Source organism: Periophthalmus magnuspinnatus, chromosome 10 (genome assembly GCF_009829125.3).
Source record: "Periophthalmus magnuspinnatus isolate fPerMag1 chromosome 10, fPerMag1.2.pri, whole genome shotgun sequence".
NCBI classification, from domain to species: domain Eukaryota; kingdom Metazoa; phylum Chordata; class Actinopteri; order Gobiiformes; family Gobiidae; genus Periophthalmus; species Periophthalmus magnuspinnatus.
Window position 1 is genome coordinate 6,355,283 of NC_047135.1, and position 24,510 is coordinate 6,379,792.

Below are 24,510 nucleotides of genomic sequence, written 5' to 3' on the forward strand. Positions count from 1 at the left end.
AAATACAATGGTATAAAAAACAGGATATTTTATTTAGGGTTGATATACAAATTAATATCCACATACCTGTGTGAAACATAAATAATTCACAATACAGCCAACTCCAGGTCTCACAATCCAGCACAAGTCTGCAGAGAGATACAGAAAGTGCCACAGACACATGTGAGACCATACTTGCTAGCAAGTTCACTTGCTAACAGTACATTTTTTTCAGTACTGTATTTGCATATAAAACGCTATTTCACACATCTTCTACCAACAGGAACAATGGCAAAAACCTCATCAGTATGAACATCACTAACATGAATTTTCTATCAAATATTTTACACGTAAATCATGAGAGTATATCTACTGCTTACCTCCCCTCTGCTTTCCTCATAGAAACTGAGGGAACCACGCAATTCCACAGGAAGCAGTGGTACCGCCAAAATAAACGCCTCTGCCAAAAACAGCCCAAAGTACAATTTGATACAATCTTACTAGCAAATAAAACAGGATTTTGGTGAAATTGACAAAACATTAAGATCACATGGGCTACATAAACATACACCACATAGACCACCTACTGGCCCACAGATGTGTTATTATTGTGGTTTAAAAGTGCACTATACTATTATTATACTATTATACTATTATGTGAAGGAGGGTCCCCTACCTGCTTGTCTCAATGGAGATGTTATTGCTTTGCCAGGAATATTCCAGACTAACCTATCTCCATGGAGGCAAGCAGGTGGCGTACTAACCAGACCAAGTTACAACTCAGATTTGTGGAGAGGAGATGACGCTCAAAATAATAATGCATATTTTTCCAGGTATTATTTTTTTTTGCATCAAAACACCTATAATTGAATAAATACAAGATAAACTAGTTTAATGTCAGACTGGAACTCAAACCAGTAGTTCAGTTAAGTTAGATGAGTGTTAAGCCAGATATACAGATTCACACTTTTAAAATAAGTTCCTGTTTCACAACATTATATATATATTTTTAAAAATTCACAATTTTGTCTTAATCCTTGAGGTGACTGTGTATTCATGCCACATTTTTCTTAGTGATTGCATCAGGTGTAAAGATTACTGCGGCTATTGGTTGCTAGATTTAATTCATTTAAGCTTTGATTTTCTTCCTGCTCACTAATTACAGTCCGTCAAAAACAATTAGGCTGACTGAGCTGAAATAAAAACCTGCTGGGTAGTGTTCTAAATCAGCAGCAAAACAATGAAAAATCTCTTTTGGATAAGTGGAAATGAGATACGAGGGCATTATAGACTGTAGAGGAGTTTGCATATGACTTTGTGAATATTTGTCTGGCCAGATGCCTCGTGCACTGAAAACATCGACGCACAGTCACTCGATAAACACCCACTAATAATTAACAGTCCCATTGGAGGGAATCTGTGCTGGCAGAAATGTTGAGGTGGGCCAATCAATGTTAGTGCGATTACACAAGCTGCTTTCTCAATGCGGCTATCAGGAAGACTCCACCTGCCTGATGAACTTGGTCAAGAAGAGATGGAGAAAGGCAGAAAACAACGCAAAATGGACTAAAGATAAAGAGGGATGTAACAAGCATTAAATATTATGAACCTAGAGAAAATGGGTCTCCCTGGCTGTGTTCATAAGGTCTATGAATGTAATATGCATGTTATATTAAGCAGATTTCAATAGGTAGATACTATAAGCAGAAGTTCAGTGAAGTACTGGGCTTGGGTCGAAACAGTAGTTTCTTTCTTTGAATATATTTTATGTCAAATGCACTTCTTGACATAGTTCTCTTTATTTAATCCAGGCACACATAATGTTTTGTGAAGAGCTGGTATAAAAATGCACATTTATTTTACAGCTGCTATTTCAAGCAGGACATTAATGTGTATTATTTCTAAAAACATTTATCTTGTTTACAATTTACACTGTAAATGGCCCTGTCACGATAATTACTATATCGACTTATCGTTTAATACATAACAGATGGAACAATCATTTTTGGAGGCTAGTATTTATCATGGGTAGTTTTCTTTGTATTAGTGGGAAATATTTGGTAAATTATCTGTACCACAATGAGATTTGAGCTGTACAGTATTGAAATATGAACTTCTATGACTCATTATACACAAACTAACTATTTGAGTGTTGCATTTTGTCATTTTGGCTGTACATTTAGAATATTTTTGGGGATAATTCCGCTTTATGGTTTGGTTTCAATATAACGTTTATCGTCTATATTTACTTCAGCAATACAGTATATCGCACTTCAAAATTTGTACTGTAAAACTGTAAATGAGGAAAATATGTCATGACTAAAAAGTCACTTCAGAATACTAATACTGATCTCTGATAAGGTTTAATTTAACAACTAATAAGATGAAAACTATTCAAAGGTGCAATATGTAACTCTTCCGATGGCAGGTCCACTACCTGCTTGTTTCCATGGAAATGTTGCCTAGAATTGTCCCGCGGTTTGACATAAATGTGTCTGTCTCATACTAATGTATTTCTGGGCTCAAAAATACCTTGGAAAAAAAAACATTCTTACTGTAAGAGGGTGTTCAACTCTCCACAGATCTGTAAATTGGCCTGTTGGTATCACCTGTTTGTCTCCGGGGAGAGATATAAGTTCAACATCTTTATAGACAAAAGCTAATTTACAGAAGTTACATAGAGCTGTTTCACGGCACTATTGACTGACACTTTCTTCATTGGTTAAGAAGTTATTTTGAAATTAAAAGCAATGATGTATTAAAACAAGTCAGTCAATTAATCTGAGCCCATCACTCAATTAGAGTTGAATCAAAACTATTGGAATTCAGATTTATATCATGAACTATTTTTAACTGGTTGATCTACCACTTTTTTGTATTATTTTAACACGGCATTATCATTCACAAATACCATTCTTTTCCATACTGGAGATACCCACACTGTGCTGTACTATATAAGGAGCATCATTAGATCGTATAATTAAGACTCAGTGGATCTCTTTGGAATTGTGTCACTAGTGATGAATAAGATAAGATAATTAAAGTACTAGAGCTTGATGTAGTAAGAGGGGAGAGAGGTGCGCACAGTGGAGACTTGTATATCTTGTCTGAGTTATCGCTGTGGAGTTGTGTTGTCTAAAGCAGCTGGTGGTACACTCACACTGCATGGCGTGATCAATATCCTTCTTCTGCTGCACAACCAGAGACTCCAGTTTGCTCTTGGCGATGGATCCTCGAGCTAGGTCCTGCAGCAGCTCCGTATCTCGGAAAAGAAGGAAAAGAGAATAGGATTTTGCACTCAATTTAGTCTTTGTGTAAAAAACAGACCAAGAGTCATTATTAATGCATATATTGATGAGAATTGAGTGAGTCTTGAAGGCTAATCATTATCTTTACAAAGCCATTACACAAAGCAATCAAATGCGGAAATGATCAGAATGGTATGTAGCCAAAAGGTACCTTATTGATAAAGATTTATATCAATAAGCTATTTTGCCCGTTAACATTACTTTTCAAACTTAACAAGTTGAAAATGAGCAAAATAAAGAAACATGGAACACATTTTTATAGAAAGCCTTCAAAATGGAAATGCAAGATTGCAATCGATTCATTGATTCAAAATTCCAACTTTAATGGTTTGAATTCATATGTGTAATGATTCCTTCTTGATTTGAAGTATTTTGCATGGCAATGGTCCTCCATTGTTAGAGGAATAACGCAATTCATATCAAAATAATATATCCTTTGAATATCAAAAGGTCCTCACAAATTTCTTCAAATTAGGAAGAAATCATTTGCCTGAACCACAAATTAGAAGAGATTGCAATTATTATTTTGCTGAGAAAATTATGCTATATAATAATTGCAGTCTGCTATTGCAAATAAAAATATCCTGTCTTATTGTAATTGCTAGTCCTGAAATTTATACCTCCACAAATCGTTTTCAAAAGAATGTGGTTCTTGTATTGGTTTAGCAATTAATATTTCTCTCAAATGTTATTGCTTCTGGGTTAGTTTTAAATGTGCACTCTGAACAGAAAGCTACATAATTTGCAAATCACAATCCTAGTGAAAAAAAATGCAATTATATATTTTCATATATTGTTCCGTTCTATTTCAGGACACATAGTGCGTCAGCAGTTTGTAGCAGACAGGTGGTCAAAATGTTATATAGTTTGTGTATAAACTTATTTAATTCTCTTTGCCCTTGTTGAAACATAAGTTGTATTAAACTTAATAAAAAATTGTTTGTTTTGCCACATACCTCCATCCTCTTGCAGTATAAATTCAACCGGGTTGCTGATTGACGACAGTGAAGATTTGGGGGCTAATAGGATGACCTGCACTTTCTGAAACTGGTTGTCGCTTCTGTCCACAGACTGAAAGCTCACTGGTATCAGTTTCACATCTAGACATTAAGAAGTGCATTTGTGAAAGAGTAAACAACTCTACATTTTTTTACAAAGCCAATGTTTAATTCAGTGCTGTGAAGATGCCAAGTCGTGTTTACAATTACAAAATGTGTCACTGTTGCCAACTGAAAATGCTTTGCTCATTAGTGGTGACTGCCAATATAAAGTGCTAGCTATTATTTACAACATTTGCATTTTTACTTACTTTTGCAGCCCATTGCATTGACGACCTGTTGTAGCTTCTCCCTCTGAGACTCCGTCCGGTCTCCCACACACACAAAGACAGTGGATTTGTCATTACTGGTGGATTTCAGTTTCATTGCAATTAGTGAAGCTGTGTGTACGACTGTCAGGCCAGAGAAACATCCAGCCATAAGAACATCTCCAGTCTCAGGCTCTTGTAACAAAGGGCACACTGCGTTTGGGCCAAGACAGCAGGCTTTGTCCTGAAGAGCAGAAGTCAAGTGTCAGACTGCATGATCCAAATGTGACTACACTGGACATTAGCCACGAACGGAAAAAGACAGGTGGATAAAGAGTCAAAGGTCAGTCAGCTTGGAGAATGAATGGGAGATGTGTTTATATAGGAGGAAACAAAAGTAACATGCAGGAGAAACACAAAATGTATTACATTAACATTTATTTAACAAATTAACCCAACAACTATTAGTTTTCGATCCTGTCCATAGGTTTCTGACTGATAAAAAAATTGCCAATGCAAGCATAATAATTTAAAAGTAAATATTATATTGAATGGGAAAAAGTTCCCAAAATGTTGAATATACCAGCAAGCTGAAACTCATGAATAATTGCCGGTTATTATTATTATTATTAATAATAATAATGATAATAAAAACTGCAAGCAGTGATAAAGGCCCTCGCCACCCCTTGCGACCGCACCATGGAGTTCTTGCCTCTCGTTCCCACTTACATTTATTATGTTACCACGGTAACATGGTTGCAAATAGAGGTATGTTCTCATTAACTTTTTTGTTCAGTATAGCAGTAGGGATGTTCATGCCAAATTTCAAATGTTTTTGACAAAATAATTTTTTGGGTCTCATTCAAAAGTTCAAGGGGGCACTGTGTGGCAATCTAATGTCTGACCTATGTAATTTGTATATCATTACATTCAGATCAACATTTTTAACAAAATGTACATTAATGCCGGGAAATAGGACACTGCGAGATTGAGTTACGCGCAATTTAAAACTTCAAAAAATTGCTTTTTTATTTATAGGTTGCCCACATCACATTTTTTGATGTAGAAAATTTCAAATGAGTTGCCTATAATCCCACATGGGTCTAGTTAAATTTGTCCAGTTTGCAAGTTTCTTGAATAAAATTTCCTGAGACTTCCTGTAGGGTTTAGGGTGGGGTCATAATATAATTTTTTACTTGTCTTGTAAGTTGTTCTGTTTGTACCAAATCTCATTTGTCTATGATAAAAAGGTCTCTCTCATTGCCGTAATGTATTTTTATTTTTGAGGTGGCGCTATTGAGTCATTTTGAAAGAATAATTTTTGTGAACATCAAAATAATAAATTTTTTGCCAAAGTTGAATTTTGGGTCCAATAAAATTGACTTTTCATTAACATTCAGGGGGTCAAAAATGGTCTCAAAGCAGTACGTATAATAATAATAATGGACATTTTTTTTCCACCCATTATTTTTCTCCTTAACAATAAAAGCTACAGTCATGTGACTTTCTCACGTTGTGTTCCATCACGAATAAGGCCACTGTGAATTTGTTCACAGGTCCACGACAACTCAATTGTCTTCTATGAATTTTTGAAAATGAAAGTTGAAAAGGGCGCTAGAGAGCCATTCTGTGAACATTGGCCCAATGAAAATGAAAGTGCCAAGTCGTCTTTCGTTATTTTTTCTCGGGGTCTTCAGTGATAATTAGAGCTCGTCGAGTTCTAATTTTTGATACCACTCACTGCCATGTTGGGGCGTGTTTACTGCTTGATTTTAATGAGTCCCTCACCGGGATGTTGTCCCAGGCACGGGCCTAATAATGGAAAAAAAATTAATAAAAAAAAAATATAATTTTTGTCATGTCCCGACATGTTCAATTTTTTATGTGAGTTTCAGATTTTCACATTGACTTTTTCCGAGTCGGGCTTCCATTGGCCTCTTGATAATCAAAGTTTGAGGAGGCGTCTTTCGTTACTTTTTCTAAGGGTCTTCGGTGACAATTAGAGCTCATCGAGTTCTAATTTTTGACACCACTCACTGGCATGTCGGGGCGTGTTTACTACTTGATTTTTGCCATTTTCTGGGTTTTGGACGCGGTTTTAATGAGTTCCTCGCCGGGACGATGTCCCAGGCTCGGGCCTGATAAGCTAACCGCTGTCATGGTAACCAGATACATTACATGGTTGCTAATAGTTGCATATATAAGCCCTTACATTCCGATTTTCTGCCATTTTCTCTCTGCACTCGGAGAGAGAAGCTAAGCTAAGCTAACTAGCGAAGAGCATCAAGCTAATTGGCTAATTCTTCATTTGTTTTTCAGCAGAACTTGAATTCAACGGGCCTCAAATTCAACCACTTCAGCTCTCAGCATGTCCCAGGTCAGATTACTTTACTTTTTTGCTATACTTTACCTACATTTAGACATTTAATTTATATACAAAATATTAAATATATTCTGTTTAACGCTAGTAATTATTAGCTAACTGTGAGAATCAAATGTTGCTCCCTTGATGTCTGTGCAAATTGGGTAGAGGTGGCCACAAATTGTACTAATAAGATTAAGAGTAACCCAAGAAATCTGTCAAGTAGCAAAGAGTATTTATATGAAGTATTTGGGGAAATTACTACTAAAGGAGCACAGCAAGAAACACAAATGTTCAGATCACTTCATATTGTCAAGATAAAATTTTTGTCACTTGTTGACTATTACTTCAAACTAAATATTAAGTTGGAGTAAAGATATAGTTGTTCAAAAACTAAAATGTAACTGAGTACTACATATCTCTGTTTAAAGACTTTCTCAAAGTGGGAAAAGTCATAGGTGCAGGGCTGGTGAGGCTTCTATTTGATACCTGTTAACGATAAAGAAGGGAATATATTGTCATTTCTTTAGGTAAAATTAAGAAAACCTTGCATATAATGAGCATAAGACAAAAATACACCAGCAGAAGTCCCTGAGATTATATAGTGACCCACACGTGAGTAGAGAATTGACAATGTTTACCGCTCTTTTCACCATGTAAAACCATAACAACAAACCTAAAATTAAATCAAAACAAGCTAACCGCTGTCATGGTAACCAGATACATTCCATGGTTGCTAATAGTTGCATATATAAGCCCTTACATTCCGATTTTCTGCCATTTTCTCTCTGCACTCGGGGACACAACCTAAGCTAAGCTAAATAGCTAATAGCATCAAGCTAAATGGCTAATTTTTTATTTGTTTTTCAGCAGAACTTGAATTCAACAGGCCTCAAATTCAACCACTTCAGCTCTCAGCATGTCCCAGGTCAGATGACTTTACATTTTCACCATACTTTACCTACATTTAGACATTTAATTTATGTACAAAATATTTAATATATTCTGTTTAACGCTAGTACTTATTGGTTAACTGTGAGAATCAAATGTTGCTCCCTTGATGTCTGTGCAAATTGGGTAGAGTTGGCCACAAATTGGACTAATAAGATTAAGAGTAACCCAAGAAATCTGTCAAGTAGCAAAGAGTATTTATATGAAGTATTTGGGGAAACTACTACTGAAGGAGCGGTGCAAGAAACACAAATGTTCAGATCATTTCATATTGTCAACATAAAAATGTTGTCACTTGTTGACTGTTACTTCAAACTAAATATTAAGTTGGAGTAAAGATATGGTTGTTCAAAAACTAAAATGTAACTGAGTACTGCGCTTATAGAGTTCTGAGTTCTGCACTTATAGACTTCCTCACAGTGGGAAAAGTCATAGGTGCAGGGCTGGTGAGGCTTCTATTTGATACCTGTAAACGATAAAGAAGGGAATATGATGTCATTTCTTTAGGTAAAATTAAGAAAACCTTGCATATAATGAGCATAAGGCAAAAATACACCAGCAGAAGTCCCTGAGATTATATAGTGACCCACACGTGAGTAGAGAATTGACAATGTTTACCGCTCTTTTCACCATGTAAATCCATAACAACAATCCTAAAATTAAATCAAAACAAGCTAACCGCTGTCATGGTAACCAGATACATTCCATGGTTGCTAATAGTTGCATATATAAGCCCTTACATTCCGATTTTCTGCCATTTTCTCTCTGCACTCGGAGAGACAAGCTAAGCTAAGCTAACTAGCTAATAGCATCAAGCTAAATGGCTAATTTTTGATTTGTTTTTCAGCAGAACTTGAAATCAACAGGCCTCAAATTCAACTACTTCAGCTCTCAGCATGTCCCAGGTCAGATGACTTTACATTTTCACCATACTTTACCTACATTTAGACATTTAATTTATGTACAAAATATTTAATATATTCTGTTTAACGCTAGTAGTTATTAGCTAACTGTGAGTCAAATGTTGCTGTCACTTGATGTCTGTGCAAATTGGGTAGAGTTAGCCATAAATTGTACTAATAAGATTAGGAATAACCCAAGAAATTTGTCAAGTAGCAAAGAGTATTTATACTAATAAGTATTTGGGGAAACTACTACTGAAGGAGCGGTGCAAGAAACACAAATGTTCAGTTTTTTTCATATTCATATTGTCAACATAAAGCTTTTGTCACTTGTTGACTGTTACTTCAAACTAAATATTAAGTTGGAGTAAAGATACGGTTGTTCCAAAAGTAAAATGTAACTGAGTACTACACATCTCTGCTTATAGACTTCCTCACAGTGGGAAAAGTCATAGGTGCAGGCCTGGTGAGGCTTCTATTTATTCAACATAAGTGACATCATAATAATTGGGACAGGCCTGTTCTAGACTCAATGTGGGTTATGAGTCAGGTGTCTATTTTTAACCACTTTGATACCTGTTAACGGTAAAGAAGGAAATATATTGTCATTTATTTAGCTATAAATACATAAAACCATGCATATAATGAACATAAGGCAAAAATACACCAGCAGAAGTCCCTGAGATTGTATCGTGACCCACATGTGAGTAGAGAATTGACAATGTTTACCGCTCTTTTCACCATGTAAAACCATAACAACAAACCTAAAATTAAATCAAAACAAGCTAACCGCTGTCATGGTAACCAGATACATTCCATGGTTGCTAATAGTTGCATATACAAGCCCTTACATTCCGATTTTCTGCCATTTTCTCTCTGCACCCGGAGTGAGAAGCTAAGCTAAGCTAACTAGCTAAGAGCATCATGCTACTTGGCTAATTCTTAATTTGTTTTTCAGCAGAACTTGAATTCAACGGGCCTCAAATTCAACCACTTCAGCTCTCAGCATGTCCCAGGTCAGATGACTTTACTTTTTACTCTACTTTACCTACATTTAGACATTTAATTTATATACAAAATATGAAATATATTCTGTTAATTGCTAGTAGTTATTAGCTAAGTGTGAGAATCAAATGTTGCTCCCTTGATGTCTGTGCAAATTGGGTAGAGTTGGCCACAAATTGTACAAATAAGATTAAGAGTAACCCAAGAAATCTGCCAAGTAGCAAAGAGTATTTATATGAAGTATTTGGGGAAACTACTACTGAAGAGCGGTGCAAGAAACAAAAATTTTCAGATCATTTCATATCGTCAACATAAAGCTTTTGTCACTTGTTGACTGTTACTTCAAACTAAATATTACTTAAGTAGGAGTAAAGATACGGTTGTTCAAAAACTAAAATGTAACTAAGTACTACACATCTGCGCTTATAGACTTCCTCACAGTGGGACGAGTGACCAAAACTGTATACTCCAGTACTGTTACTTCAAACTTTAGATGTGCTCATAGAACTTTGTTTTTCAGGGGTTGTGGTCGTTGATGGATGTTTGATCACAGGACGGACTGTTTACATCCCAGAGGAGCCGTTGGAGGAGCCTCTAATCCCACATGGGCCTAGTTCATTTTGTCCAATTTGCAAGTTTCTTGAATGAAAATTCACAGTGTAAAAAATTCAAATTTGAAAATTGGGTTCCGCTCACAATGGCCGACATCCTGTAGGCTTTAGGGTGAAATCATAATAAATTTTTTTACTTGTCTTGACATGTTCTATGTTTGTGCCAAATTTCATTTGTCTATGATGAAAAAGGTCTCTCATTGCCGTGATGTATTTTGATTTTTGAGGTGGCGCTATTGAGTCATTTTGAAACATACATTTTTTTGCACATGAAAATTATTTTTTTTTTTTGCCAATCAAGAATTTTAGGCCATAGTTGGATTAGTGTAGAGCATCTGTGTTGTCTACAACGAAGACCAGTACTCTGAACCCCATGTATTTCAATGACACATTTATTATGTTACCACTTTAACATGGTTGCAAATAGAGGTATGTTCTCTTTGGCTTTTTTGTTCAGTTTGTCAAGCCAGATGTCCATGCCGAATTTAAAATATTTATGTCAAAGTAATTTTTTTGGTCCTATTCAAAAGTTCAAGGGGGCGCTGTGGAGAAATATAATGTCTGACCCATGTAAATTGTATATCATTGCATTCAGAACAAGATTTTGAACAAAACGTATATTAATGCCGGGAAATAGGACTCTGCATGTTTGAGTTACAGGTCATTTAAAACTTTGAAAAACATCTTATTTATTTGCAGGCTGGCCACACCCACATTTTATGACTTAGAAAAATCCAAGAGAGTAGTCTATAATCCCACATGGGTCTAGTTCATTTTGACCAATTTGCATGTTTCTTGAATGAAAATCTACGGCATACAAATTCAAATGTGAGAGTGAACATTTTGAAAAAATGGGGTTCCGCCCACAATGGCGGACTTCCAGTAGGGTTTAGGGTGGAGTCATAATATACATTTTTGCTTGTCTTGTCATGTACCATGTTTGTACCAAATTTAATTTGTCTACAATGAAAAAGGTCTCTCATTGCCGTAATGTATCTTTATTTTTGAGGTGGCGCTATTGAGTCATTTTGATATGTAAATCTTTTTGAACATCAAAATAAAACATTTTTCACCAACCTTGAATTTTGGGTCCAATAAAATTGAGTTTTCGTTAAAATGACTTCAATCCGACAAGAATAATAATGGACATTTTTTTTCCACCCATTATTTTTTTCCTAAACCATAACAGCTACAGTCATGTGACTTTCTCACATTGTGCCCCATCACAAATAAGGCCCCTGTGAATTTTTTCACAAGTCCACGACAAATCAATTGTCTTCTATGAATTTTTGAAAATGAAATTTGAAGAGGGCGCTAGAGAACCATTTTGTGAAATAGTGCCATGATTTCCATATCATTGTGTTCAGCTCACAAATGTGCATAAACGCTGTATCAGTGTTTTCCCAGCAAAAAATGTGTGAAAGAGAAATATTTTATTGAAATAAAAAAAATTGCGAGTTTGTTGAAAATTCACCATGACCACACCCGAAGTCAAATTCAAAATGTAATTGATAATATTTAATCACACATGGGTTTAGTGGGATTTGGCTCAACTTGAAGTGTTTATGATGAAAACTTTGCGAGGAGATGTCCTGCATGTGAGGGTGTGCACTTTTGTCATTCCCTGGTTTGATCCAATATGGCCAACTTCCTGTACATTTTAGGGCGGGGCCATAATATCATTTTTGTCATGTCCCGACATGTTCTATTTTATGTGAGTTTCAGATTTTTACGTTGACTTTGTTCCGACTCAGGCTCCCATTGCCCCCATGAAAATCAAAGTTTGAGGTGGCGCTAGCAAGTCGTCTTTCGTTATTTTTTCTCAGGGTCTTTTGCGGCAATTAATTTTTGACACCACTCACTGGCATGTCGGGGTGTGTTTACTACTTGATTTTTGCCATTTTCCATGCTCCGGACGTGGTTTTAATGAATCGCCGGGACGTTGTCCCAGGCTCAGGTCTAATAATAATAATATGTTAATAATCTGTTGCTACTGAAAATTTACTTTTCACTGTTATTGGTTAAATACACCTGTCTCTCATACATCAAAGCCTGACAGACGCAATGAGCAATGGGAGGAGTGGGTGGGCAAAAGTGTCTCACCATAATAAAGAGCATATCGTCACAGGTATCAAATTTAAATTCAATATTAGGATCATAGTGCCTACCAGACCGAGCAATAATAAAATTCTCCACAAATGATACTAAGATCGGTACAAAGAGAAATATTTAGACTTTTTCTGTTCAGACATCTTTGGGAGCTGTATGTACCTGAACGATGAGCTTGTGGTTGCTAAGCAGGCTGGTGGGCTCCAGGTGAGCCCTCACTAGAGTTGGGAACACCAGTAGATCCTCACAGTGTGTGTCTTGGCAGAAGGTCTTCCCCTGCAGCTGCCCCACTGATCTCACCCTGGAGAAGCCGGCTCTTTCCAGCACACTCTGCACCTCATCAACACTGGACCAGGCCAGAGAGGAGATTTTAGAAATAATATATATTTTAAAAACAATTCTAAACTAATAAACTGTGAACATGGGTCTAAACTTCGCTGACTAACTAATTGTTTTAGTAGTCAAAAAGTCAAACATTTTTTTATAGGTCAACAAGTCAAGTGAATATTTCAATCATACAATGGAGATTTTTTTTCACAGGATCGCACCAGTTTAAGCTAACTGTTGTTGTCCACTAACATGCACTGTCCCAATCAAACAAATAAAGTAGTCTAATCTAAACACTACATCAAATTGTATATTAAATAGCAGTAAATTGTATATTAAATAGTTCGTAATCTTTTTTTTTGCCTTTTTTATAGTAGATTAATTTGCAGTTTAGTGGTCTAAAACAGTCAAAAAATGAGTGTGTGCTGCCAACTGTGGTTAAATGCTGCCATTGCATTTCAAGAGGCCTGTGACATCATGCGCCTCTAATGCCAGGAGACTCCATCAAACACACACCTCTCCCAGGTCCCACCCATCTTCCCCCCTCACTCTACCTTAGGTGCTTTGTAAAAATATTGTATACTAAATGCACTGAATACTAAAATATTCCTGTACCCATATGGACACATGCAGAGTCCAGACAGGTGACCTTTGTAGTGGTAGAGAGGGCTGAGGGTTGTTGCTGATTGAATCTGTCCACGGTAGCTTGATTTACTGTGAACAGAATCAGGCTGTGTGGGCCGCAGACTGGGGCACATAATCACACATAAACACTCTGTCTGGATATTTAATAGAGTGTCAGCTGCACATAAAACATGTAGTAGCACTGGGCGAGATCCCATTTTAAATGATATGGGTCGAGGCGTACTCTACATCGATTTGTATTCATTTTGTCTTTGTTTACAATAACCACATTTCGGAATACTATAAAATGGTGGCTAGACAAAGCACCTTATACATATTCAATTGCATGAGCCTATTTGTACTGACCTGCTCTTCAGAGAGTTGACCCAGGCATAAAGCATGAGGCTGCTCGCTCTATCCTGTTTTATCCTCACACTCTCCGGCAGCATACACTCAATGGACAACAGCTCATGTTTGATCCTCCAGCGGGCCAGGGAGGCGGCTAACTTGGTCTTAAATCTGGAAAAGAAAACACAGAAAATAGGTTTGGCTCTAGGCAGTATCTTCTGGAACTCTCTGGGCAACGAAAAATATTTCAAATAGGATCCATGTAAAAGTAAAAAGTAAAGTAATGCAAACCGTAACTAGAAAATATGTTTTAATAATCCATAGAAATTATTAGCCATAACCATAATATACATGAGTCCCTCTATTGATGAACTCACTGATCTATTGGTTGAATGATCCAAGATGGCACCATGAATGGTTGCCTTTGCATTTTGACCCCTAATTTTTTATTTTATTTTGTCACAGTTTATATTATTATTCTTTGTTTAATGTTGCACCATACTGCCGAAGCAAGTGTTCACTGACAATGACAATAAAACTGATTCTGATTTTAAGTTTGCGTCTTTTATTTAGAAGAGAATGGGGTAGAGGTTAAATAATAATTGTTCTTCATCCTACTTCCTGATGTTGTGTTGTATGTTATGTTATGTTATGTTATATTATTATATGTTCTCTTTCTCTTTTCCTCTCTCTCACTCTCTCTCTACCTTTGTCTACCCTTTAATACATTCCCATGCTGAAGAAAAATTAAAATGAAATTAGTTAAAATGTAGTATTTTATTATATCCATAGTTAGCTTTGTGTGTCTGATGTACATTGGATAATTTACCTGAGGAGGTGGAGCTCTACATCTCTCACTTCTTTTATATCTTTATCAGTATTCTCACATTCACGCGGGACAAACTTTCGGTCTTGAAAATCGTAGAGCATGACAACAACAAGGCTCATCTGATCATCTGGCTAGATTAAAAAAAAAACATAATTAGTTATTAGTAAATTCCAGATTTAACCAGTTTCCCGCTGCTCCCTAAGGACAGCAGGGCAGAAGCCGCATTAGAGGCAGATGGGGGCGCACAGCATCAACAGCTTAGCTTATTTGACAAATGGAGCGGAAAGATGGATACCACACAAACTTTCAAAACATATTTAAAGAAGTTGACATTTCAGCTCATGGGTAAAATATGAATTTGTCTCCAGTTCATATGCACTCTTTTTCTTATGTCTCGTATTTCTAGGTCAGGTGAAGTCACTGTAGAACTGGGTAATTAACAAAATCCTAATCAAGATTGAGACTTAGTCATTTCTAAGCATCAAAAATAATCTTGGATCTTGGATCAGGAAATTGCAACGTTTAGAAGTCCTTGTTTTTCCTCTACAGGAAATTAATATGAGATTAATATGCCCAAGAAAATTATATTGTTTCTAATAAGACAAAATAAAATAGAATAAAAAAATCAAGATTGTTTAAATTGAGGGAAAAAAGTCGTTAACTTTATTTAGCATATCCCTCTCTCTCAAGTATGTGGATGTAAAACAACATTTGGGAAACATTTCTGACCATTCCCTAGTGTAGCCACAGAATCCCAGGGTGGGTTATTGGGCTACAGTAAACATACCAGCGGATCACCTTAGAGACTGGAGTCACTATTAAATTATCTATGGCGTAACAGTGTAAAAGGGCAAAAAACTCAACAATGACTGATTTAATAACGCCACTGTCTTTTGGCATGTATTTTAGAGCCTGTATAGTTCAGATAACAATGCTCAAAATACAATTAAGATTAATTCCGCAGTCGACTAGTCACAATTATTTCGATTAATCGTTTCAGACCAAAGTAGTCATTTCACATTCATTTTGAAGCACCTACAGGTATCTATCTAACCCATAGCTTTCCCCTTCACTGCCCCCCTCACTGTCAAGGTTGAATTTTATAGATGCCATTGGTGTAAAAAGGAGGTGAGACGGGCTTCTAAAGACTCTCATTGTGGCTGGGCTTTATTGTCTGAAGGATGCAGAGTAACGACCTGCCACCAACACATTGTACGACCGATTCATTTTACCCCAGGCCGTAACTCACAAGGACAACAGTTGTGATGTGTGCGCGCCACTGTACTACACACATCTCACAGTTAATGTAAACATTTGCCAGAAGCGGTAACGCAGACAGACTCCGAGTTTCACTGCAAAATCTCACTCAGCCATTTTGCTGTCTCTACAAGTCAATTAGACAAACATGTGTGTATGTATCCTTTATTAGTCCCATTCTTTGCATTTGACCTACCCTTCAGTGTCGCTAAGACAAACAGGAGCAGTGAGTCCATCTTCAGATCCTGAGCCACCTAGCTGGAGGATTACCTATTGTGCATCTTTTGTGTTGATAGGCAAAACCGAGTTCCTGGAAGAAACCAGATATGGCCCCGAAGAAACATGCAAACTCTGCACAGATAAGCTCAGGAGTCGAACCTGGGACCTACTTGCTCAGCCATTTCACTAATAGACACATTTTCTGATTATTGTTATTGGGAAATTCCAAATAGATCCACCATTTGTTTTTGTCAATATCACCCATAACAACAAGTTATTTTATTGACAGCTCATTTAAAACCTCATACTCTTACCATTTAGCTTGTAATTGGTCTTATGTGAGGTAGGCTAAGAGATCATTTACCAACTACTGCCTCGGGGGCATTCAAACATTTGATTTTATGACTAATTAATGAGCTGTTTTGTTTGCAAAAAGCAATAAAAGAGACAAAGTTAAGCCCGCTCTGCCACACAGCACATTTAGATGGGTAGATCCAAAGAGAGTGATTGTCATTGATTAGGAAGAGGACTAGAGAGGAGACAAGGAGCTTTGTGATAAAATGTATCAGAGCAGAGCATCAATATAACAGATACTGATTAGAAGAGCAGAATAAAGAGACACCAGCATTATAAATGGAAATCACAGGCAGCATCACAGCACAAGGTAAAAGATGAAAAGATGAATGAAAAGTGCTCCAGCTTCTGCACTCAAAACACTGAATCAATAAAGTTTTTGTATAGAGCGACACAGGAATCTACACAGATGTACTTGTCAAAATGATTAAAGGATCTTTCAGTGTTGATGGCAAAATGCTAAAAATAAAGACTTGGTTTTCAGTAGAATATACAAAAAACATACTTACCAGTTGTTGTGTGAGGTAAAAACTGCTGTCAAGGATGATGTTTTCCAGTAGCTCTTGATCTGCAAAGAAAAAAAGAAAGAAAGAAATGCAGATAAGTTATCAGTAACACAAACTAATAATGCCAAATGTTAAATGTATCACACCAGTTTATCACAAATCAGTTTCAATTCAATTTATTTTTGTATAGCCCAAAATCACAACAGCAGCCGCCTCACAAGGCTTAGCAAAATTGTTGACCTTGAATCCAGTAAACGCACTTCTTTTTGTGATGGAGTGAGTGGGGACCAGACTGATATCCCTGATATCATTCTGGATTTGCCAGGAAACATTTAACCAACAGTAACTTAGGAAATCAAAGAGTGAAACGGTCATTGGTCATTAACAGACAGGTAGATCGACCAACATTCAGCAACAAACAAATGGTTAAGTGTCCCCGATCATCCCATGTAATTAGGCCCTCCTTCTCAGCAAGAAAAATCACAGTCTGGATTAAAAAAAAAATACATATCTTGTAATAATCTTGTATGAGAAGGAATTTAAAAAATGCACTCAAAGGGGGCAGGATATTTATTGGAAAATCTTAAAAAGTGACATATAGAGCTATGGAGCATAGGATGAATGAAAACATTTACAAAACGTTATTCACTATATGTATGGCTTGTAGTTATTTTTATAGCTACAAGCCATTTCCTCTAGAGGTTCCTTATCACACCCCTGGGATCTCTGCCAACTGGGCCCTTTGAACGCATTTAAGCAAGTAAAACATCCTGCATTATTCCAACATTAGAGCTTATCAAGATGTGAACATAAACATCAGGTAATCTTGTGTATAGTGCAGGGAGCAATGTAAGGTGTGGTATAGTAGTTATTACTGCAGCAAACCTTAAAGATAATCCCTTGGGAGATAACCATTCAGTGAACAAACGCAGTGCAGTGCAGACCACATTGGAGGCCTATAGAGGTCATAGCCTTTACATGCTATAAATCACCCATAGCAGGCTGGCTTGAACAAAAAATATTACTGCATTATTGCTAACTGAAGACATAACTATGAGTTAGATGTAGTGCTATATATTGCAGAGAATACTTTTATTTCATTGTTATAGTTTGTTTTGTTTTTTTTAATAAGTGACGTAGTGTTTGTATTACTGTGTTTTGGGTGCCGCATAAAGCAATGAGTGATGGTGACTGTGGTTAAACAAATGCTTTGTGAAACAGTCCAACCTGGATCCAGCTCCTCTCAGCCAAGTTTGTGTCTCCAAATATCCCACATCACTGCACCTAAACTAAATGCACAGTCTCATGTCAGACAGCCAAAGAGTTACATCACCTTTACAGTGCTGAATAAAATCACACAGTTGCACAATTAGACATGAAGTATGAGTACATTTATCCTGTTAACTTGAATTAGTATTGTGTTGCCCTGAGAGAAGCTATAATAATTAAATGCATGGATTTTTAGACATGAGAAAAGTGTCTCAAAGTTATCTATCATGTTCCTGTGCTGCAAACTCAAACCCAAGTTGTTTAGACTGCCCTATTTACTCCACAATGCCACCAGACCATAGCTGCATTATCCATTTTCAACTACATTCTTTTAACAGTTTAACTTTTGGATGTTATTGTGTGTGTTTACTGTTGACTTTGAGTGTCAAGAAAGGTCCCTAATAAATAAAATGTATTATAAAATGTATTATTTAGTGTGAAAATATCTGTCATATATCAGAGTCAACTCATGGCCTAGCCCAGACATGGGCAAACTACAGCCCGGGGGCCACACACAGTCCTTTGGGTTTATTAATCCGGCCCTCTGAGCGTAACCAAATTGTATTAAAATAGGTAAGGGTAAAGCTTGTTCAAAGTTTTTCTGCTGTGTTTATTTAACTGAAATTGAATACATTAATTATTAATTTAACTAATGAATTTGGAAAACAATTTGAACAATGAGCCTTGCATATTCATGCTTTGCTACATGTTACAGGCCAAATCTCTAATGTAATATATACATATCCTGGTCCGGCCCCTCTGTCAGATTTTAGAACCCATGACCCGTGGCCCATGTGTCAAAAAGTTTGCCCACCCCTGGCCTAGCCCAACAAATAATAATTAATTTATGTCAAATCAAATCTCTCCAGAATTAAGCTAACACTAGGTCCATCAGGATAATTACTATATCGACTTATTGTTCAATATATAAAAGCTGGAGCAATGTATTTTAGGGCTCAGTATTTATTGTGTGTACAATTTCTTTACAATAGTGTGGAGACATTTGCTATTATTAAGATTTGAGCTGTAGAGGGTAAAATAAATAACTTACATCGCTAATTATTGTTTCACTCTGCCATTTATCTGCTGCAACTCATGCCTTTTAACGATGCAGCATCTTTAAAAATAAGTTTTCTATCATTTATTATCGTTCATCGCAATATTTCTCTATATAGCTATATATCATGCCTCAAAATGTGTTATCCTGACAGGCCTAAGAGACACAGTAAAAAGAAAACTGTTGAGTACTTTCTGTTCAGAGGGTGAGGAAAGCACATGACACAATTTGAAACCTTGGCAGCATAAATTCTCTGGAGGCCAGTGATCCGAATGACAATCATTCAGTAATAAAAAGAATTTTGGAGAGAGGGCAAAGAATACCCTTTCAAAAATGTTAAGAGCAAAAATACAGGAAGAGGTGGAGGCAATGAAACTATTTTGTGGCACTGGAGCATTTATTTCCAGCAAAAAGGTTTTCATGAAAATGTGTTTGTATTAATGACTAGTTTGTGTCCACAGCTGCCACTACAGAGCTCAGGGAGTGACTTTTTTGTTGGGTGCAGATAAGAGTGAAAATCACAGGATCAATAGCACTGCTCAGTGGCATTTACTTGGTGCATTTCTTGCTGCTGAAGCATTTCTGCTTTAGGTGAACGACTGACCTCAGCTCGATTTGGGATAAGTCACTCCAGAGCAGTGTCTGTGTGACCATGTGTGAAGTGAGGGCCAGGAAATGTTTACGTGGGACTCAAATAAATAAATAAATAAATCAATATATGCTCCAAAAGTCCACCAGCGCTGACAAGAGAGGAAATATTAACTTGTTTCATTACAAAAGATAAAACATTTTGTGATGAGAAAAAGTGATTCAAAAATATTATTCATTTTTTATATTCAAGGTTTATTATATAAAATAAATTTGAATTTGTCTTATAGTTGTTAGAATGAATTCAAAGCCAAATAAAATCACAAAAATAAAAGATATGCCTGTCTGAATAAAAATATTGATACTTGGGTTTTGAGTATTTGCCGATACTTGATTCCAAAGAATTATTACTCTACAACAAAACTGTAAAAACTAAAGTGTAAACACTGACAGATGTTCATCCTCTACAATAGCCAGTTTCCCTCAAATAAAAAAAAATCTGTTCTGTTGTTGTTATCCTGTGCAAAAGAATGTCCTCCTCTGTGTAACCTATACAGCCATAACCCGGGCCACTGCAGCAGAGGAGAGGAAGTTGAGCTGATGGATATTTGGAGGTGTCCTGCATTAATTGAAGAGCATGTATTGGCCAGAGGCTTATACGGGTTCAGAGGATTGATGTCAGGGAACAGAATCACTCATGCCAACGGGACTGTTCCTGCTACCTGACCTCTCCATCGCAGGAACACATTAAATCGATGCCAGACAGCTTTCTGCATCAAGACTCGTCTAACCTCCTCCTTCGCTTATCACCACGGCGATTACACACCCCGGAGACTTGAGCCACCCATACAGCACCCTGCTCAGATAAGAGATCATGGGGCTGATTGATTTGTAGCATCACACACAGTTCCCCTGATCACCTGAGCAGCTCTCTCTACTCCACTTGTCCTTCGCCTATTTATCTTTTTTCAATTTGCCCTGTCAATTAACTTTCACAAGATGGGGCATTGCTCTCAAACACCTTAAATGGTTGTTTGATGGCGTGGAGTAAAAGGACTATAACTAATTTAAAGGTGCACTGTGTAACATTTCTGGTGTGGATATTGCTTATCTCTATAGAGATGTTTATATGAGATTGTTTTGCTTGGATGCAGTGTTCCACAGTATGGCTTTAAACTTTTCTATGTTGCATTTATTCAATTACTGGTGTTTCTATTGCCAAAAAGATACCTTGAAAAACAAGCATTATTACCTTGAGTGGAGTCACCTCTCCACATATGTGACCTGTAACTTGACCTTGATGGCGTAACCTGATTTCTCCTTGGAAATAGATAAATTTAACGTCATACTTGGATATCCCAGGCAAATAAATAACATCTCCATGGAGACAAGCAGGTGCCGAACCCTCGACCAGAAATATTATTGATAGATGTTTTATAAATTAACAGTGGGTGATATGGCAAAAACATATATTATGATTTTCTAAGAGACCTTAACATAATATTGATTTCACCATGATCCTTTATGCTACTACTTACATTTGAGAGAATTAAAAGCCAATTTGTAGGCTGCTCGCTGCATCTCATCATCAGTGACCTCAGGCAGAGAGAGACCCCTTTCCTTCCCATAATTCACCAGTCTTTGAGCAGCTGGCTTCTCCAGGTAACTGTTCTGGAAGACGATTGATGCCAGAAGGTAGACTCTGTCAGAGAAGCCCTCATGAGTTTGGCCTCTGGCAGTGCGCTCCAGGTGCTCAGAGTTGTCCTCCATCTCAGCTGTAACACCGTGTTTCATCATTTTGGTAGTGCTTTTAGGTGTTTTTATTAATGGAATGTTAATTCAAAAAGAGGTGTAATACATCGTATTGAAGGTGCACTATGTAACTTCTCTGGCAGAGAAAATATCAAAGCAATAAAGAATGTTCCACAGTATGACATTAAACTTGTAAATCTTGTATTTAATCAATTACAGGTGTTTTATATTGCCAAAAAAGAAAACCATACATTTGCACTGTGAACAGGCTCGCCTCTCCATAGATTTGACTAGAACTTTACCTAGAGGAGTCGCCTGCAGTCTTTATGGAGATATACAAGTTTAATGTCATACAGTGGAGCATTGTAGGCAAAGCAATAACATCTTCATGCAGACAAGCAGGTGGTGGACCCTTCACCAGAAAAGTTACATAGTGCACATTTAAAATGTATGACAGCCTATAGTTTAAAGTTTGTATCAATGAAACATATCTAAAACTAAAAATGTTGGTCAAATAGCCTGTGCACACTAATATACGTATAAGCTAAATTTCAAGCTAAAATCAAGGCTAACATTTTAACAAGTTGGTCATCGGCCACCTGAGATTATCCATCACAACACTGACCACTAATGTGAAACAAACCAGACTTACCTAACAAATGTTCTTGATTTTGCACTGTATTTTCTCTTTCCTTTGCATTAGTTCTTCTGGTTAAACCAGGACCAATCCGTTTCCAGAGAGCTGTTGAAGTAGTCGCTGACCACATAGGACTGTTTTACACCCGCAAGAAAAACACAGAAGCCTGCGTACTTGTTCATTTGTGTCAGACGCAAACTTTGAAAAAGTCCGTCCTTTTCCCGGAACTCCTGCTTCAGTGTGTCACCATGGTAACATGGTTCTCCATCAGGCATCAACATTTGTGCCCTGCTCACAATGTGACATGTCAACATTTATGTAGGTCTAGGTTTGAATATGTAGCAGTTAGCATGGTGTAGGACAAATTGTTAGGCTATAGCCTACTTTCATGAGAGTGTTTGAACAGTTTTGAGTTAAACATTTTTGACCTAAACATTTTTAAATTATATTGAAAATTAATTAGCCTATGCTGTGATTTAAGATTCACACAATAGTAGTGTATTTTCTATTAAATAAAAATATTTATTTTATTTTGTTGCATTTTACAGCTTTGTTAACATGGATAGTTGTAGGATATGGATGGTGCAATCAGTCTCGCTCAGTGTGATCCATTGCCACACAGATCTATTCAACAACCAAAACAACTTTGGTAAGGAGCACCCTCTACTGTTGGATAAGTGTAGGAGCGATGCAGCTAATGGGGCTCAATGAAGTTAAGCCAGGAAGACAGGAAAAAGTTAGGCTGTAGAAATACACCTACCCAAGAGAAAAGGGCAAGAAAAGACAAACTAACTATTAGATGAAAAACATCCACACATCCAAGTCTAGAAAGTTTATTTTTTCATTTACAAAAAAAACTAAAACAAAAACTTTCACTCTTGTAATTGTGATTGGCTTTTTATTAGCCCCCTCAAATAAGTGTCCATACTTACAATGCAATAAATATTCAACTTTACAAAAAAACTTGCATAATTTGTTGAATGCTTGTTAGGCTGCCATTTACCCCAGACAAGATTAGCCTCCTAATCTGCCTCCCATGATGTCATGCACTCACATACAGGTACAGTGCACAGGGTCACACCACACAACACAAACTCATTCACTTACTTTTCAGGGCATAGCCAGGGGCTGTCTGAACAAGCCCCTGTGCATTATTAATAGTCCATATTAGCTTACATCCTCACTGTCTCCACTCTGCAACAAAAAAGTAGCTCATTAACTATTCACTCCATCATTTTAAACAGAAAATGATTCGGCAGATCCGGCCTGTGCAGTGCAGGGCATCTAATTTCAGACTGGTGAATAAGACATGCTGAGGTGCCCATGGTCATAATTCAACTTGACAGCAGGTCCTGTTACATGTATTCAGAGGGCAGGGGATAAGGAAAAGATTGCTGAACATTTAAAAACAGGACTTTGTTAAATTCATCTAAAGTAATAATGGCTTGCACTTGTAATGCGCTTTTTCAAATCCTCTCAAAGCGCTACACTATAGTCATTTCCACACTTGGTGATGGTAAGCTACTATTGTAGCCACAGCTGCCCTGGGGCAGACTGACAGAAGCAAGGCTGCCAATCTGCACCATCAGCCTCTGACCACCACCTATAATTCGCACACACAAGGACACAACGACAGAACTTGGTCCGAGCGGGACTCGGACCAAGCGGGACTCGGACTTCAGGTTGGGGGACCAACACTCTAACCACTGAGCCACTGTCACCCTGGTATGAGAGCATAATCGTATGTAGCCTTGTTTTCCCATATAGTGCCAGGTAGAACGTCTACAAAATAACTTTCATTACAATACTCTTAGTTTATGTTTGGTAATGGGATGGAAACATCAGAGTATTTCAAAGCAATGACAGAATAGAGTAGTTGCATGGTAATCATAGAAACAGGGTTAGGGTTACATCATCTGTCAGTATAAATGATTTCTAATGTTTATAATCTTAATTCTAACAGAGTCTGAAGATGTTGAAATATAATACTCAGGAAACATGGCTGGAGTAATAATTTGAAAAATGAATGTGTGCAGCCCATCACTACTAGAGGTTCAGTGGGTTGTAAAGACAACCCCGGCAAAGGAAAAGCTAATGAAGTAGAGTCAGTTGAGAACCTCTGAATACAACAACAAAAGAGTCAAATGTGCATTGCTTAAGTAAACTTTCAAAGTGTCACTAATGTATATGCAGGCATTCTCACCACTGAG

At 37.0% G+C, this 24,510-nt stretch overlaps 1 protein-coding gene across 1 annotated transcript in view; it reads right to left on the reverse strand.

Moving 5' to 3' along the window:
• The window catches only part of LOC117378052 (putative methyltransferase NSUN7), a 37,207-nt gene extending 15,499 nt beyond the window's left edge, over positions 1-21,708 (reverse strand). The window contains exons 1-8 of the mRNA XM_055225046.1: positions 21,450-21,708; positions 17,001-17,059; positions 14,662-14,792; positions 13,851-14,003; positions 12,696-12,879; positions 4,597-4,837; positions 4,244-4,387; positions 3,140-3,241 (exon numbers count right to left, since the gene is read on the reverse strand). Coding sequence (XP_055081021.1) covers positions 3,140-3,241; positions 4,244-4,387; positions 4,597-4,837; positions 12,696-12,879; positions 13,851-14,003; positions 14,662-14,792; positions 17,001-17,059; positions 21,450-21,708 — 1,273 coding nt within the window. The remainder of the gene's footprint in view (positions 1-3,139; positions 3,242-4,243; positions 4,388-4,596; positions 4,838-12,695; positions 12,880-13,850; positions 14,004-14,661; positions 14,793-17,000; positions 17,060-21,449) is intronic.
• Between the last annotated feature and the right edge of the window lie 2,802 nt (positions 21,709-24,510).